Source organism: Perca fluviatilis, chromosome 1 (genome assembly GCF_010015445.1).
Source record: "Perca fluviatilis chromosome 1, GENO_Pfluv_1.0, whole genome shotgun sequence".
In the NCBI taxonomy this organism is placed as follows: domain Eukaryota; kingdom Metazoa; phylum Chordata; class Actinopteri; order Perciformes; family Percidae; genus Perca; species Perca fluviatilis.
In genome coordinates this window covers 14,490,750-14,505,662 of record NC_053112.1, presented here as the reverse complement: position 1 = coordinate 14,505,662, position 14,913 = coordinate 14,490,750, and the positions used below count along the sequence as shown (strand labels likewise).

General features: G+C 41.0%; 1 protein-coding gene across 1 annotated transcript in view; it reads left to right on the top strand.

Annotated features, from left to right (window-relative positions):
* Positions 1-14,913, top strand: part of mad1l1 (mitotic arrest deficient 1 like 1) — a 73,458-nt gene that overhangs the window by 10,174 nt on the left and 48,371 nt on the right. Inside the window, exons 12-15 of the mRNA XM_039796274.1 lie at positions 7,258-7,398; positions 7,918-7,974; positions 10,100-10,191; positions 12,476-12,504. Coding sequence (XP_039652208.1) covers positions 7,258-7,398; positions 7,918-7,974; positions 10,100-10,191; positions 12,476-12,504 — 319 coding nt within the window. The remainder of the gene's footprint in view (positions 1-7,257; positions 7,399-7,917; positions 7,975-10,099; positions 10,192-12,475; positions 12,505-14,913) is intronic.

Here is a 14,913-nt window from a genome sequence, read left to right as displayed (position 1 = left end):
GTCACGCAATGCCAAAAATTCACTTTAAACAGCGCAGCAGTTGCCTAAATCTCAAGGCCAGCACAGGTGAATGTCACGTCTGTCTTGCTTCCCCCTGCTCTGCAGTTCCTGAGTAGACCTCCCTGTGATATTGATTTCGCAGTGTGTGTAATTCCCTAGGTCAACATGCTCGGTCTCTTAGTACACAAATCACACACGCACACTCTCAGGCACCACCATAACTAAGCAGAGCCACAGGCACGCTGAAAATATGTCCCCCAGATTGATTTGGCAGAGAACCCATTAAACCATTTTCACTTAACCAAGCATTCAGAGGATGTGGATATTTGTTGTTTATCATCCAGTCAAGATGGATTAACAAATATAATCCATTGCAGTTGTTGTTGAATACTGCTTTTTTTTTTTTTTTTAAATAACTTTGACCCTTTTATTTATTCAGGGCTGGTTTGCTGAACATTTTAGTTCTAACCAGCCCAATGTTCATAATGTTATATTATGCTTAAGCATCCCTGTGTTTTGTAACAAGAGCTTTTCTTCCAAATATGGTATGCTCATGAATATTTAGATGAGCTGCGCGCTGATTGGTTGAGAGACTCCCCATACACACACATTAGAGACGCGCACTGATTGATTGAGCGAATCCCCATACACACACATTAGAGACGCTCGCTGATTGGTTGAGCGAATCCCCATACACACACATTAGAGAAGTGACAGAATCTCATATTCCAGACACTGCAATGTTTCATTACGAAATTCAATTCTGAGACTTTTTTTATGCGAGAAATCTACTATATAAAGCTGAAATATGGGCCGTTTTACGAAAATGTATGGCTAATTGCAAATTTGGTAAGACGTGTCGGACTTTAGGAGCTCCACACAGTCTGACGAGAAAGCGGCAGCCTGCTGGGCTCCATACCCAGGGCAAAGTCACCCTTTGTGGATTATCTACTGCACTACCGGGGCTCCGCGGTGGGCTGCCAGCATAACTATAATATATTTACAGTTTGAATTTCGTCACGGCACTTATATCACAGCTACCCCAAGTTCTTACAAAGCTAACAAAAGCTAACAGTCTGATTTGAATTTAAAGGCGTGATGGAATGATTATATAGGGTATTTCATACTGTTCCTTAAGGTCTCCTAATAGGGTATGTAACATTGGTTGGGCTGAAAATGACCCAGGTGCTATTCTTTTTTTGCCCTTATGCATCCCTGTGTTTTGGCTCTATTTGGAACGACAGCTTTTCTTCCAAATATGGTATGCTCATGAATATTTAGATCAGCTGCACGCTGATTGGTTGAGCGAATCCCAATACACACACACACATTAGAGACGCCACAGCAGGTCTCACCGGGGATTTCCACTGGATGCGTAACAGCTGCGGACCGGCTCCGCTGCGTGTCTGCTGCGTGCTCCGCCGTCCGTCAATACCCACCGGGTCCGGATTTGTTGCGGAACGGCTGCGGCCGTAACTGACAGCTGTAGTCACGAGGACCCACAAGTTCTCGCAAATTCAGGTAGAGTAGAACCACAAAACCAACAACAGTTTGTTTCCATCCAGAGGAGTAGAGAGGAAACAGCTCTGTGCTGTGTTTTCAAGGTGTAGTGCAGGGAAATATGATCCGCCGTGAGCACGGTGTATTTTATTTTGAAAATTAACCGGATATTTATTTTGTTTCTGTGCTCGACTTCCTGTCCCGCACTATCTGCCGTGTGCTGAATTGCTGCGGAGCTCTCCGTCGTCCGTCAAAAATAGAAGCTCTGCGTATCTGCTCCGGAGGGCTGCGGACTGACGGAACTGGGACGGAGTCGGGACGCAGACGTTCCGCAGTCTGTGGAAATACACAGATTGACTTTAATGGAAACCTAATGACTCAGTCGACGTTCCGGAGACGTTACGCAGACGTTCCGCATCCAGTGGAAATTGCCGGTCATATTTCAGACACACACACACACACACACACACACACACACACACACACACACACACACACACACACACACTGCTGCCCTGGCACAGCGTGCACACACAAACACAGACACACACACGCCGCTGCACACACACAAACACAGGCACACTGTCTGTTACATGCCCAGACATGCCCAGGCGAGAGCCGCAGTGGCTAAAACAGCCGAGACAAAATAAAAATGTTTCGACACTTTCATTATAGCTAGTGTTGTTCTAACGTTACTCTTGCGACATAAGAAAACCTCCACCAAAGAATAACAACTCACCTTGTAGCTAGTAAGCATGGGGAGAGGAGAGTGAACCTCTGCAAGCCTGTCATCTGCCAGTGCCTCTGCAGCGCTGCGTTAGATCCACAACTCCCTCTCGTCCGATACCGTGGTTCATTTTCAATATCCTTGCAAAACCTCCAAACTTTCTTCTTTTCTAAAGTACACTGCGCAGCTCGTGTGTGAGATCCTGACAGAGCTCCAGCTCGGCGGGTCTGTGAAGGGGGAGAGGCCGACGGGGAAGGCAGCAAACCCGGCAGGCAGCCGCCACCTGTCCCGGCAGATTGTGGAGCTTGTGAAGTCCGACACTGACTTACCAAATTTGCAATTAGCCATCAATTTTCATAAAACGGCACATATTTGAGCTTTACATAGTTGATTTCTCGCATAAAAAGTCTCAGAAGTGAATTTTGTAATAGGAATAGCAGAGATCTGCATGACCTAGATTTAGAAGACTAACTGACCTCAGATCAGTTGGTGGCATATGTAAATTTTGGGGCGTTACAAAGAGAGAAGGTAGAGCCAAATGAGGATTTGAGAAGTTGACGTCAACTTTCAGCTTTGTTCAGATTTGCCCGTTTTCAGAGGCAGTTTCAAATTGTGAGATTTGCAGAGGAAAGAGGTATCAATGGGATTTTGAGGTTCTACGTATGTCCTATTTACCCTCCAAACTGTCGTTATTCAGCTAGGACCGGGTAAAATCGGTTTTGCATTCTATCACCCCTTTAAGGCATTTTTATGAACGTGAGGGGTCTTGTTAGGAGGAGCAGCTAGCTAGCTATATGTCCCATTCAATACAATGGGAAACGATTGCGGCTAGCTAGCTACACTTTCGGCTTAACTATAGTATATTTGTGGTTTGAATTTCATCACGCCACTTATATAACATCTACCCAAGGTCTTACAAAGTTAACCGTTGTGTCCGATTTGAATTTAAGGCATTTTTATGAACGTGAGGGGTCTTGTTAGGAGGAGCAGTTAGCTAGCTATGTGTCCCATTCAATACAATGGGAAACGATCTTGGCTAGCTAGCTACACTTTCGGCATAACTATAGTATATTTACAGTTTATTTCATCACGGCATGTATATTACAGGTTCCCCAAGGTCTTACAAAGCTTATCTAACACTTGTCCGATTTCGGATTTCAATTGAATGCATTTTTGTGAATTTCAGAGGTCTCGTTAGGAGGAGGCTAGCTAGTTCTCATTGATGGACTCCAGCTCACTGCGGGCTCTATCTATGAGACTCGCGGACAAGAGGCGTTTATTTCCCCGATGGTTTAAATAACTAAACACACACATATCCATTATAAGATTAACTGGAACCTGCGGTAAGAGATTGCGGGCGTAACAAGCACGCTGACCGTGCTCCCAGTCACACACCGGCCATTTAGCAGGAAGAGGGGAGGGAGAACGGCGAGCTGCAGGCCCTGGAGCTCTGTCAGTGCAGTGGCGTTTGGTAGTCCAGTCACCCAGAAAGGGTGAGTTTGCGCGGGTATGGAGTGCCGTGGGCTGCCAGCCGTGACGGAGCTCAATCGAGCTCACAGCAGGCCGGGGTCTGTGAAGGAGGACAGGCAGGGCGGCGATGTAGCAACCCAGGCAGCACCGGCTGCTGAACTCCGACACACAGTCACAAAATTTGCAATTAGCCATCCATTTTTCGTAAATCGGCCCATATTTGAGCTTTACATAGTTTCTCGCATGAAAACGTTTCAGAAGTGAATTTTCTAATGGAATAGAGATCTGCGCAGCCTAGATTCAGGAGACTGTTGTGTAGCCTATGTAAATGTTGGGGCGTGACCGTTCTCTTAATACATCCATGGGCGTGACAAAGGTACAGGACTTGGGATGCTTACGTAAGCTTCCAGCTTTGTTGAGATTCGCCCGTTTTCAGCGGCAGTTTCAAAATATGAGATTTTCATAGTAAAGGGGTGTCAATGGGATTTTGAACTTCTATGTATGTCCTATTTACCCCCCGAACTATCATTATTCAACTATGACAAGGTAAAATCGGTTTTGCATTCTATCACCCCTTTAAGGATTACAGTTGAGTATATTAATGCCAACAACTATCTACAACTGCCCAAGTATGTTGTCTTTTATTCATACATTTCTCAAAATAATTTAGTATAATTCCAGAAACCATCTACAACATACTGATGTGATAGATATGGTAGGGCTGCAACCAATCAATATTTTTATTATAATATAAGGCATCTAGTAATAGCCAGCTACTATTATTGTTACTTTCTGACTAAAAATAACCTCTCGTTAGATGTTGTAATAATAAGAATGGTGTCATTTTCAAAGATGTAGACATTTTATACGTCGTGGAATAACCAAAAAGTTTATTAATTGACTTAAACTACGAATCCATTATTAAAATTGTTGTCAATTCATAAATTCAATGATTCAAGTAACCGTTTGAGCTCTATACAGATCGCCAGTTCCATACTATTCTGGCTCACAAATCAATAATGATTACGTGCCTTGCTCAGCTGCACCTTGACAACAGGTTGTTAAGGAAGAGGCAGAGGAGAACATATTTCATCCCTCCCTCTCTGCTACAAGGCTACGTCTCCGTCCTGCTACTGTTGCCCCTCTTAGCTGTTTTGTCTCTTATTTTCTTTAGTGGGACAGACTCACTGACCCATTAGAGGCACAGCCACCTCTTCACACACAATAAAACGGTTGACATAAAAGCAATTTTAAAAAATAGATGATGAAAACCGTAGTTTTATCACACTGTCCTCCCGCTCCCTGTTTGTTTTTTAAAATTTGAGTTTTTATCAGAGAAGAGCCGTCAGATTTTTTATTTAGATTGAGTGAGTGAATTTCATTGCACGTTAATAGACAGTAAATAGCCAAAGGGCCTGCTGTTTAGGATTGGCAACACACACACAGACACAGACTTCTGAATGTGTTTGTACCTTTTTGTTATTACTTCTGTTCAGTCTGCCCTTTGGTTTGTCTTCTTCTTCTCTCGTTTCCAAGGTTCTCACAAGATGTATAAGACAATTGTGTAATGTTGCGTGACAAATGAAGATTTCACGATTGAAGATTTCACATAAACGTGTTTTTAAATGAACCAGACTCAGTAATCTTTAAATGGATTATGTTGGTTTTGATCTGTCTAATCGCGGTCTGAATCTGATTTCGATACTAGCCTATGAGCAAATCTGACAGAGCAATTGCAGCTTATTATTCATGGATTTTTACATCCAGGAATTACAAGGTGCTTTTAAACCATTTTAAAAGACAACACTACTTGGCAATCAGCATATATTACATGCAGTTATCTGACATGTTATTTACTGCCAGTATGTATTACCGGACTTCAACCTGAATCTTACATGCTTTTCCTAATTAGCCCCATTAATAACAGGCTATTGAGCTTTCAATGACCCTCAAAATGCAAGGATGGTTCTCAGCAGCCTGGCTGTTTGCGAGATGTTTATTGAAAGCTTGATTGCTCCAGAATGCAGCCTGCTTTGCTTTATAATGCAGAGTGGACCAGCGCAGTGAAGGGAGGGGAGGAGATGCATCATTTTAGCACTCTTGACTGACATAGAATTTGCATTAATAAACAGGCTGTTTGCCAGTTTTTAAACTGATTTGATTGTTCTCACTGGTCATGTTGCCTGGCAACCAGTACAGATTTACTATGTAACATATGAATTAATCATTGATTAATTTACAAGCTAAAACGTTGTGTCAGGTACATTTTTCAGACGTGTAATGGATTGTGCAGTTATTGAAATTAATGTCTATTACTAAATGGTATTTTCTAGTGCCACAGATAACTAAACCAGCGGCTGATAACATTGTTGCTTCGTACAATATTAAACATTGACTAGTTGACAGCATTGGTAAACAAAAAATAATATTCCATTTTTTTTTTCAATTTTCCACTTGTAGCGGTTTAGCTGAACACAGTACGCACTTTTCCTATCTCTTCAAACATCCTGTGTCAGTTGAACATATATTGAAAGTAGAGCATAACTTTGTTCTTACGTGAATGCAGACTTCAGTGCAGACTAGAGCTCTTGCTGTTTGTTTACCTTCCATGTCTGTCAACTTCCATTTACTTTCCTCTTGATCACCCACACTCATACATACACTCCCTTTCATTTCTAATGCGTCCTGTAGATTGCTGACTTCTCTTTCTATACATTTTTGATTGCTTTCTTTGGGAACCATACCAAGACATGCATGATTGTGTGTGTGAGAATGAACTTACACACTCAAACCTCAAGCATACACACTGACAGACTCGTGAGCTATTTGTAGACGGCGTGTCAGCCTGAGTGACACTTGTGAAGACGTTGACTTGAGCATGTTTTTATCCTCGCTCTTCTTAGAGAAGCAACTGCTTGGCGGGTTGATTTACTGGACAGAGTACAATGTTGAGGACACGTCTTTTATTCCAGTAATATAGAGGGGAGAACATTCATTTGACAATTTTTTAATTATCCCATCTCCGATAAGGGAGATGAGGCAGCATACTATTATATGCTTCATTTGCAAAGACATTTCGCTGTCATGACTCTGATTATTTCTTTTCTTTTTTTTATATATATATATATATATTATTTATCCTTTATCTACAAAGTCAGTTTTCTTTGATTTGATTATTACATGAGAAGAATGATGGAGCATGACCATAACCCTAAGCTTCTCTTGTCACAGCTTGGATGAGAACGGCACAGCTGCCTCATACTTTGTTCCTCATTCACAAAAGCATTTGCCTGTCATATTAAAACACCAACCAGTCCTGCACAAGTAACGCAGACAAATCATAAAAACATCAAAAGAGCTTTGATATTCTCAGTTTGTTCACTCTGATGCACACAAACATTACATATCTGACTGCAAAACACTCTGTAATGTCATGACTTTCTTCTTCCTCGGCTACGTGGAAATGTGTTAAGTCTACTGCAGGATTTCCATTTTGGAGTGTTACGTTAATGTGTGTGTGTGTGTGTGTGTGTGTGTGTGTGTGTGTGTGTGTGTTACAGGAGCGTGACGGAATGCGTGCCATACTAGAGTCCTATGACAGCGAGTTGGCACCTTCTGAATACTCTCCTCAACTCAGCAAACGGCTCAGAGAGGCAGAGGACATACTGCAGAAGACACAGAACCACAATGCAGAGATGGAGGTGGGTGTGCAGGCTTGTGCACACACAGACATACATAATACAACACTTGAATTTATAGTTAGCTTTCATAGTTTATTGTTTTCAAGACAAATTTGAATATAAAGCACAGAATTATACTCCTAAGCTGCCGGCCAGTTTAGTATGCATGTCGTTGTGTGACACTTTGCTCACAGCTAAAGGCACTGTAAATGTGTGATGCTCGGCTGCTCCTTGTCTACAGGCTCAGTACTTTTGCTTAGTGGAAACATTGACAGATATCTGCACTGGAAACTGATAAAACTGCTGTTGTCGTACACAGGGGCATTGTGAGCAGTGCTCAAACTAAATATGAGAAGCCTAGAGAGTGTCAGTGTCTCAAAACTGAATGAAATGCACACTTTGGATAATATATGGTCGCCTCTGCTCCGCTCACATCCTCTGTTTCTGTCAGTTCTGTATATATCAGTAGGATAAGGACAGGAAGATATTTTTTCTATTCTGTATGCAACTTTTTTCTATTTGTTCTGTCCTTCGATTCAGGGACAGTTGACCAAAGCACAAGAAGAGACCGGGACTCTGAAACTGCAGCTGCAAACTGTAAGTACACACACACACACACACACACACACACACACACACACACACACACACACACACACACACACACACACACACACACATACACACACACACACACACACACACACTCACACAGGCAAAACACATAGTTTTCTTAAATTGTTAACACATTTTATAATAATTAACTTCCGTTCCTACCACACCAGTGACTACAAACAAAAAACAGTAATTAGTACTTCATGATTGGTAATTTTGACCTCAGCCACTAGCACTCCAACTGTCTCAGGTATCTTTTTAGTCATGACTGTAATCCTGGCAGGTGTACTTGGCCTTTCTGTGAGTCAAAGATGCTCTAATGCCTCTGTGACTAACATGCTGACTGCTAACATAATTTATTTCCGGTGTGCTGAACAGTGAAGTTGTTCCTGTAGAACTAGTCAAAGGGACAGTCCTATTTACCATTTGAACTTGTATTTATGGTACAAGTACATTAGTTTTCTTGCGATGAGTACCGTCAAAGCCCGTCTACGGAAAGCCTTTTCACTCCCTGTTTAGCCCCATTGTACCGAATTTGCAGTTCCACCAGAGTTCCACTGGGGGTGATCACAGGCGAGTGCAAGATGAATGGAACTGTATGGAGCTAGATGGCTAAATGTGTCTCTTTCGCCTGATTGCCGTTGAGAAATCTCAGATTTGATTGTAGTTTTTGCAAGTTCAACATGGATTATAGGTTAAAAGTTGAATGAACGAGTACTTATGTCCTTTCGATTTCTTACCGGTTGAGTCGTTGTTGCCCATAACACGCTAGTATTCTGCTAATGAATGCTGATTGGTCAGTGAAGGACTGATTACGACCAGAGATCCCGCTTGACGGCATCTGAAGCGGAACCAGAATGTCAGAGTGAATATTTCGGCGTGGTCTTTAAAACATCAGCAAACCTCTTTCTAGCACGTGTATTAACAGGGAGAGCCTAACCTGTTAGCTGTGCTGTCGATGCCTCGCGAACAAAGGAAGTGACTCAGAGCTTGCCGTAAAGCAGTATCTCTGGCCGTACAATGTGTATGACATCATTGACATTTTAAAAGGCTTTTTAGAACAAAAAAGCGACTTAAAAAAAAAATCTAACAGCCAGCAGTGTGTATTTTCTTAGCCTCCCCTTTCGAATGCAACATTCAAATTACTAGACAAAAAAATGATATTCTGAGAAAAGTCGATTTTGAGTGGTAAAGCTCCATAGAGTCCCATTCATTCTGCACTCGCCCGTGAGCACCCTATAGTGAAACCAGAATGGAAATGCAACCAGTTCAGAAGTATCGAGAGAGTGGAACTTCTTCCCTTATTAGAAATGCTTTGGTACCGTCTCCCTTCTCTTACATCCTGTCAAGAAGCATACTACTAATATTGGAACATTGTTCTTTTTTTTCCAATTGTAACTTGAAGTAAGTAGGTGCCAGGTTGCACTGAATAACTCATTTCTCAATCTCACACTCGGATTAAAAGGGCCACTTCATCTGTTAAGTTTTCTACTGTATATGTAATTTTCTTAATTGAGGGTTGTGCTTAAAAATATCATATAAAACTGAGATAAAGCAGATAGTTGGCAGGTGTGACCTTAACTCTCTTACACACTCTGACACTGTCTTTGTGTCTTCTTATCCCTTCTTTTCATGGGTCCTTGTTGCCAAGGAGACATCAACATAGCCATGGCAATGAGTACTGGCGCGTGAAATCCACCTGTCTGGTATAGCAGTAATTACTTATCCATCTTGGGAAGACTGGGAATGAGGATGAGCTGAGAGACAGACAGATGCTCAGAGAAGGAGGAAAATGGGTGTGCAAATGGAAATGAGGGATAATTGCAGAGAGGAGAGCAAGATTGAAGAGAAACTAAGACACCGACAGACTGAAAACAAGTACTAGGCTGGGGGAAAGTTTGATACATTGTGAAATGGAAATTGATTCAGTCAGTGGACTAATGGTGTATAAAGGATACATGCGTTTGTTTGGATGCCTGTCTCTAAAAGATAGAGGCACACTAGAATAGAGTCCTGAGGATCCATGCAAAAGGTTTCTGCCAGGCACACGGCCAAAGGTGGTCTGATGTTAGTGCACCAGGCCCATTTTCTTCTCTGTCTGTCCCAGGTGGAGCTGGAGCTGGACTCTCTAAAGAAGCACCAGGCCTCTGCTGCTGACAGCAACTCTTTGGTGAACAAAGAAGAGGTCAGCATACTCAGGTAGTACACACACACACACACAAACACACACACACAAACAATATGCCTGCACCAGAGAAAGCATAGAATACTGAGTCACGGCAGTGAAAGTGTGGATAACAAGTAGAAGAACCATCATGTAAAATTACAGAACACACTATAACAGTGGCCATATAACATTTGTGACAACCTATCCATACCCTGAGACTTTCCGGATCAAAACACCACCATTTGCTATCTCAACTGTAGTGTCCATCTTGTCCTCCTTAGTAATCCATTGGTGTGCATGCTTTTAACTGGGGGGGCAGGCTGGGGGGCGTCTTCCTGATCATTTCTGTCTGTTGGATTCATTTCTATGTGGCCATTCATCCTTTCCATGCCACTGCTGCCTTCACTGCTGTGTCCCTTTTTCCTCCACTGTGTCCGTGTGTCAGTGCATCCATGTCTATTCCTATTAGTTGGTCCATGTTTTGTTGTGGGGGTTGTATATATATATATATATATATATATATATATATATTTATATATATGTATGTGTATATATATATGTATATATATATATATATATATATATGTGTATGTATATATATATATATGTATATATATATGTATATATATATATATGTATATATGTGTGTATGTATGTATATATTGTGCTATATATATATATATATGTATATATATGTATATATATATATATGTATATATATATATGTATGTGTATGTATGTGTATATGTGCTATGTATGCTGTGTTCTTATGCTGTGTCTATGTATGTCTCTGTCTCTCTATGTCTGCTCTATGTCTATATATGTGTGTATATATCTATGTATATATGTATATGTATATATATATATGTATATATATATATATATATATGTATTATATATATATATATTATATATATATGTATGTGTATATATGTATGTATATGTATATTATATATGTATATGTGTGTATATATATATATGTGTATATATATATGTATATGTATATATATATGTATATGTATATATATATGTATATGTATATATATATGTATATGTATATATATATGTATATATGTATATATATATGTATATATATATATATGTATATATGTATATATGTATATATGTATGTATGTGTGTATATGTATATGTGTGTATATATATGTGTGTGTGTGTGTATTATCTTTCTTTCTTTCTGGAGGTATATATATACACACATGCATGACTGTGTACATCTAATCCATCTACTTTCATCTTGCAAAGTTACTTGACTATCTCCCTCAGTTATACCCAATCCTTTCTCCTTTTAAATTGGCTCTGTGTGTGCGTTTCATCTCAGGTCCTCTAACTCCCCTGACTCATACTGTGCCAAACTAAGCCTACCAGGGCACTTTAATGAAACGTGTGTGGGCAAGCGTGTTGGTTCCATTTAGCCGTTGGGTGAATGAAATCCACGTGCTCTCAAGCATGACCACTTTTAAGGCAATTGTGTGTGTGTGTGTGTGTGTGTGTGTGTGTGTGTGTGTGTGTGTGTGTGTGTGTGTGTGTGTGTGTGTGTGTGTGTGTGTGTGTGTGTGTGTGTGTGTGTGTGTGTGTGTGTGTGTGTGTGTGTGTGTGTGTGTGTGTGTGTGTGTGTGTGTGTGGTTCTTAAGAGTTCATTTTTACGACACCTCCATGGTCAAATGCACACAAAGAGACGTATACATCAGACCGAGGGAGGAGATGAGTGACTGAATGGAGAAGCATTTGAAAGGAGAATTGAATGCTTGAATAAATTGACAATGGGATTTTTCATTATATCAACTTGCACGTCAGATTCTTGTAGCCTAACCCATCATTTCCAGCAGTCTTTATATTGAGATCATACTGAGTAGTGTGACTGTCATCTGCTCAGATTACCGGTGCAATGAGAGTGCTTTTCATGTACCTGTGCTCAATCATCCCCACCAGTAATCTGTCAGAGGAGGAGGAACTCCTGAGATATTCCGTTTTTCATAAATCTCTATTTTAAGTATATATGTATTGTCCAATGGACTTTTTAAAGAGTTGTACACCTTGTTATTGTGTTTATTGTACAACAAATGCTTTTGATTTAATCTGTGTCATGCGATTAAAAAGTACTCATTAGGGATATGGCTGTATAAAACTTTCATGCTACAATTATTGTATAAAAACATCATGGACAATGGGATTTTTCATTATCTCTTATAAATGAATCATGGAAAATGGTTTTATCACAATATTGCATCAAACTTTGCTAAAATACTGGTGGTGTGAGCTGTGTGTAACAAAGCTGAAATGAAACCTTCATTCCAGGCAGAGCTTATTTAATCTTGAGGCAGCAAGTTTTCTATTTGCCAGTCGTGTGAAATGCATGCTCTCTCTCTTTCTTGGTTATCCGCACCACAAACGGTTTGCACTTCAGTACGTTGACTCGCTGATGTTGGCATGGTCATGGTAGCTAAATCCAGACATGAGCTTTGGGCCAGATTTGCAACATGCAGGCTGTGACTTGCAACATGAGATAATTTCCTCTCCTGTTCATTTTTACATGTTTTTAAATAATCAAAACCAATACCAAATGGGATTATTCTCTTGTTTATATGTACTGGTTAGGAAATGTCTGTCATCGTAGAAGCTTAAAACACGATTTTATAATTCAATTTTATTTATAGTATCCAATCATAACAAGAGTTATCTCGAGACACTTTACAGATAGAGTAGGTCTAGACCACACTCTATAAATTCCAAAACCCCAACAATTACAGTAAATCCCTCAAGAGCAAGCATTAGCAGTGGCTATTGCGACAGTGGCGAGGAAAAACTCCCTTTTAGGAAGAAACCTCGGCAGACCCAGACTCTTGATAGGCGGTGTCTGACGGGGCCGGTTGGGGGTGTGATGAACAGTGGCAAATAATAGTCACATTAAAGATAATGGAACAGTGACTTCGAAGGTCATTGTGGAAGTTCATGTCATAGCAGGGCACATCGTATCATACTGAGTAGTGCAGTCTCCTATACCGGATCCTGACTACTCTGTGCGTATGAACATCACAGCAGGGTGTTGCGGGATGTAACGTGGCGCTGCAGAGCATGGGTGGATGCGGCGGACGCAGCAGGACGCGGCCGGGAATTGCAGAGAATCGCAGAGCAAATCTCTGCAGAGAAGAAACATAAGGACTCCGGGGAGTAAACTCCACAGAGCTAGGTTAGTAACAAGCATTTCTGGGACAGGATGCATACAAAAGGAAACGTGAAAAAAAAAAAAAGTGAAAACAGAGATGAGAGAGCAGCTCAGTGTGTCGTAGGAAGGAAGGAACTTCCCCGGTAGTCTAGAATTATAATAGCATAACTAAGAGAGGCAGGTTAGCTTAGAGAGAGGCGCCGGATCGGGCTTGAACTCTCCCCTGCCGGATCGGGCTGTACTGGCCTGCCTCCCTCTACTCTCGCTATATTATTGATTATATGATAAATAAAACTGACGACTATGAAGAGAAGCAGATGGGCCGGTTAGGTGGACGCTGCAACTCCTCACTCCTTAACTATAAGCTTTATCAAAGAGGAGCGTTTTCAGTTCACTCTTAAATGTGGTGACGGTGTCTGCCCCTCGAACCCAAATTGGGAGCTGGTTCCACAGTAGCAGAGCCTGATAGCTGAAGGCTCTGGCCTCCAGTCTACTTTTAGAGACTCTAGGAACCACAAGTAGATCTGCAGAGCATAGTGCTCTACTAGGATAATAAGGTACTAGGAGCTCTTCTAGGTATGATGGTGCTTGACCATTTAGAGCTTTGTAGGTCAAGAGGAGGATTTTAAATTTGATCCTAGATTTCACAGGAAGCCAGTGCAGAGAAGCCAATACAGGAGAAATATGATCTCTTCTCTTAGTTCTCGTCAGAACACGTGCTGCAGCATTCTGGATCAGCTGGAAAGTCTTAAGGGACTTATTTGAGCAACCTGATAGTAAGGAATTGCAGTATTCTAGCCTAGAAGTAACGAATGCATGGACTAGTTTTTCAGCATCGTTTTGTGACAGGATATTCCTAATTTTGGCAATGTTACGAAGATGGAAAAAGGCTGTTCTTGAGGTTTCTTTTAAGTGGGCATTGAAGGATATATCCTGATCAAAAATAACTCCTAAATTTCTGACAGTAGTGCTGGAGGCCATGGCAATACTATCCAGAGTAGCTATATCTTTAGATAATGAAGTTCGGAGGTGCTTTGGTCCCATCACAATAACTTCAGTTTTGTTTGAGTTTAACATTAGGAAATTGTGGGTCATCCAGGATTTTATATCTTTAATACACGCTTGAAGTTTAGCTAACTGACCACTTTCGTCTGGCTTAATTGATAGATATAATTGGGTGTCGTCTGCGTAACAGTGAAAGTTAATTGAGTGTTTCCTAATAATATTACCTAGAGGAAGCATATATAAGGAAAATAGAATTGGTCCAAGCACTGAGCCTTGAGGAACGCCATGGCTAACTTTAGCGTACTTGGAGGGTTTATCGTTAATGTTAACAAATTGGGATCGCTCAGAGAAATAGGACTTAAACCGAGTGCGATTCCTTTAATGCCAACTAATTGTTCCAGTCTCTGTAACAGGATGGTATGGTCAATAGTGTCGAATGCAGCACTAAGATCTAATAAAACAAGTATGGAGACAGCAGTCAGCAGCAGTTAGGTCATTAGTAATTTTCGCCAGTGCTGTCTCTGTTCTATGATGCATTCTAAATCCTGACTGGAAGTCTTCAAAT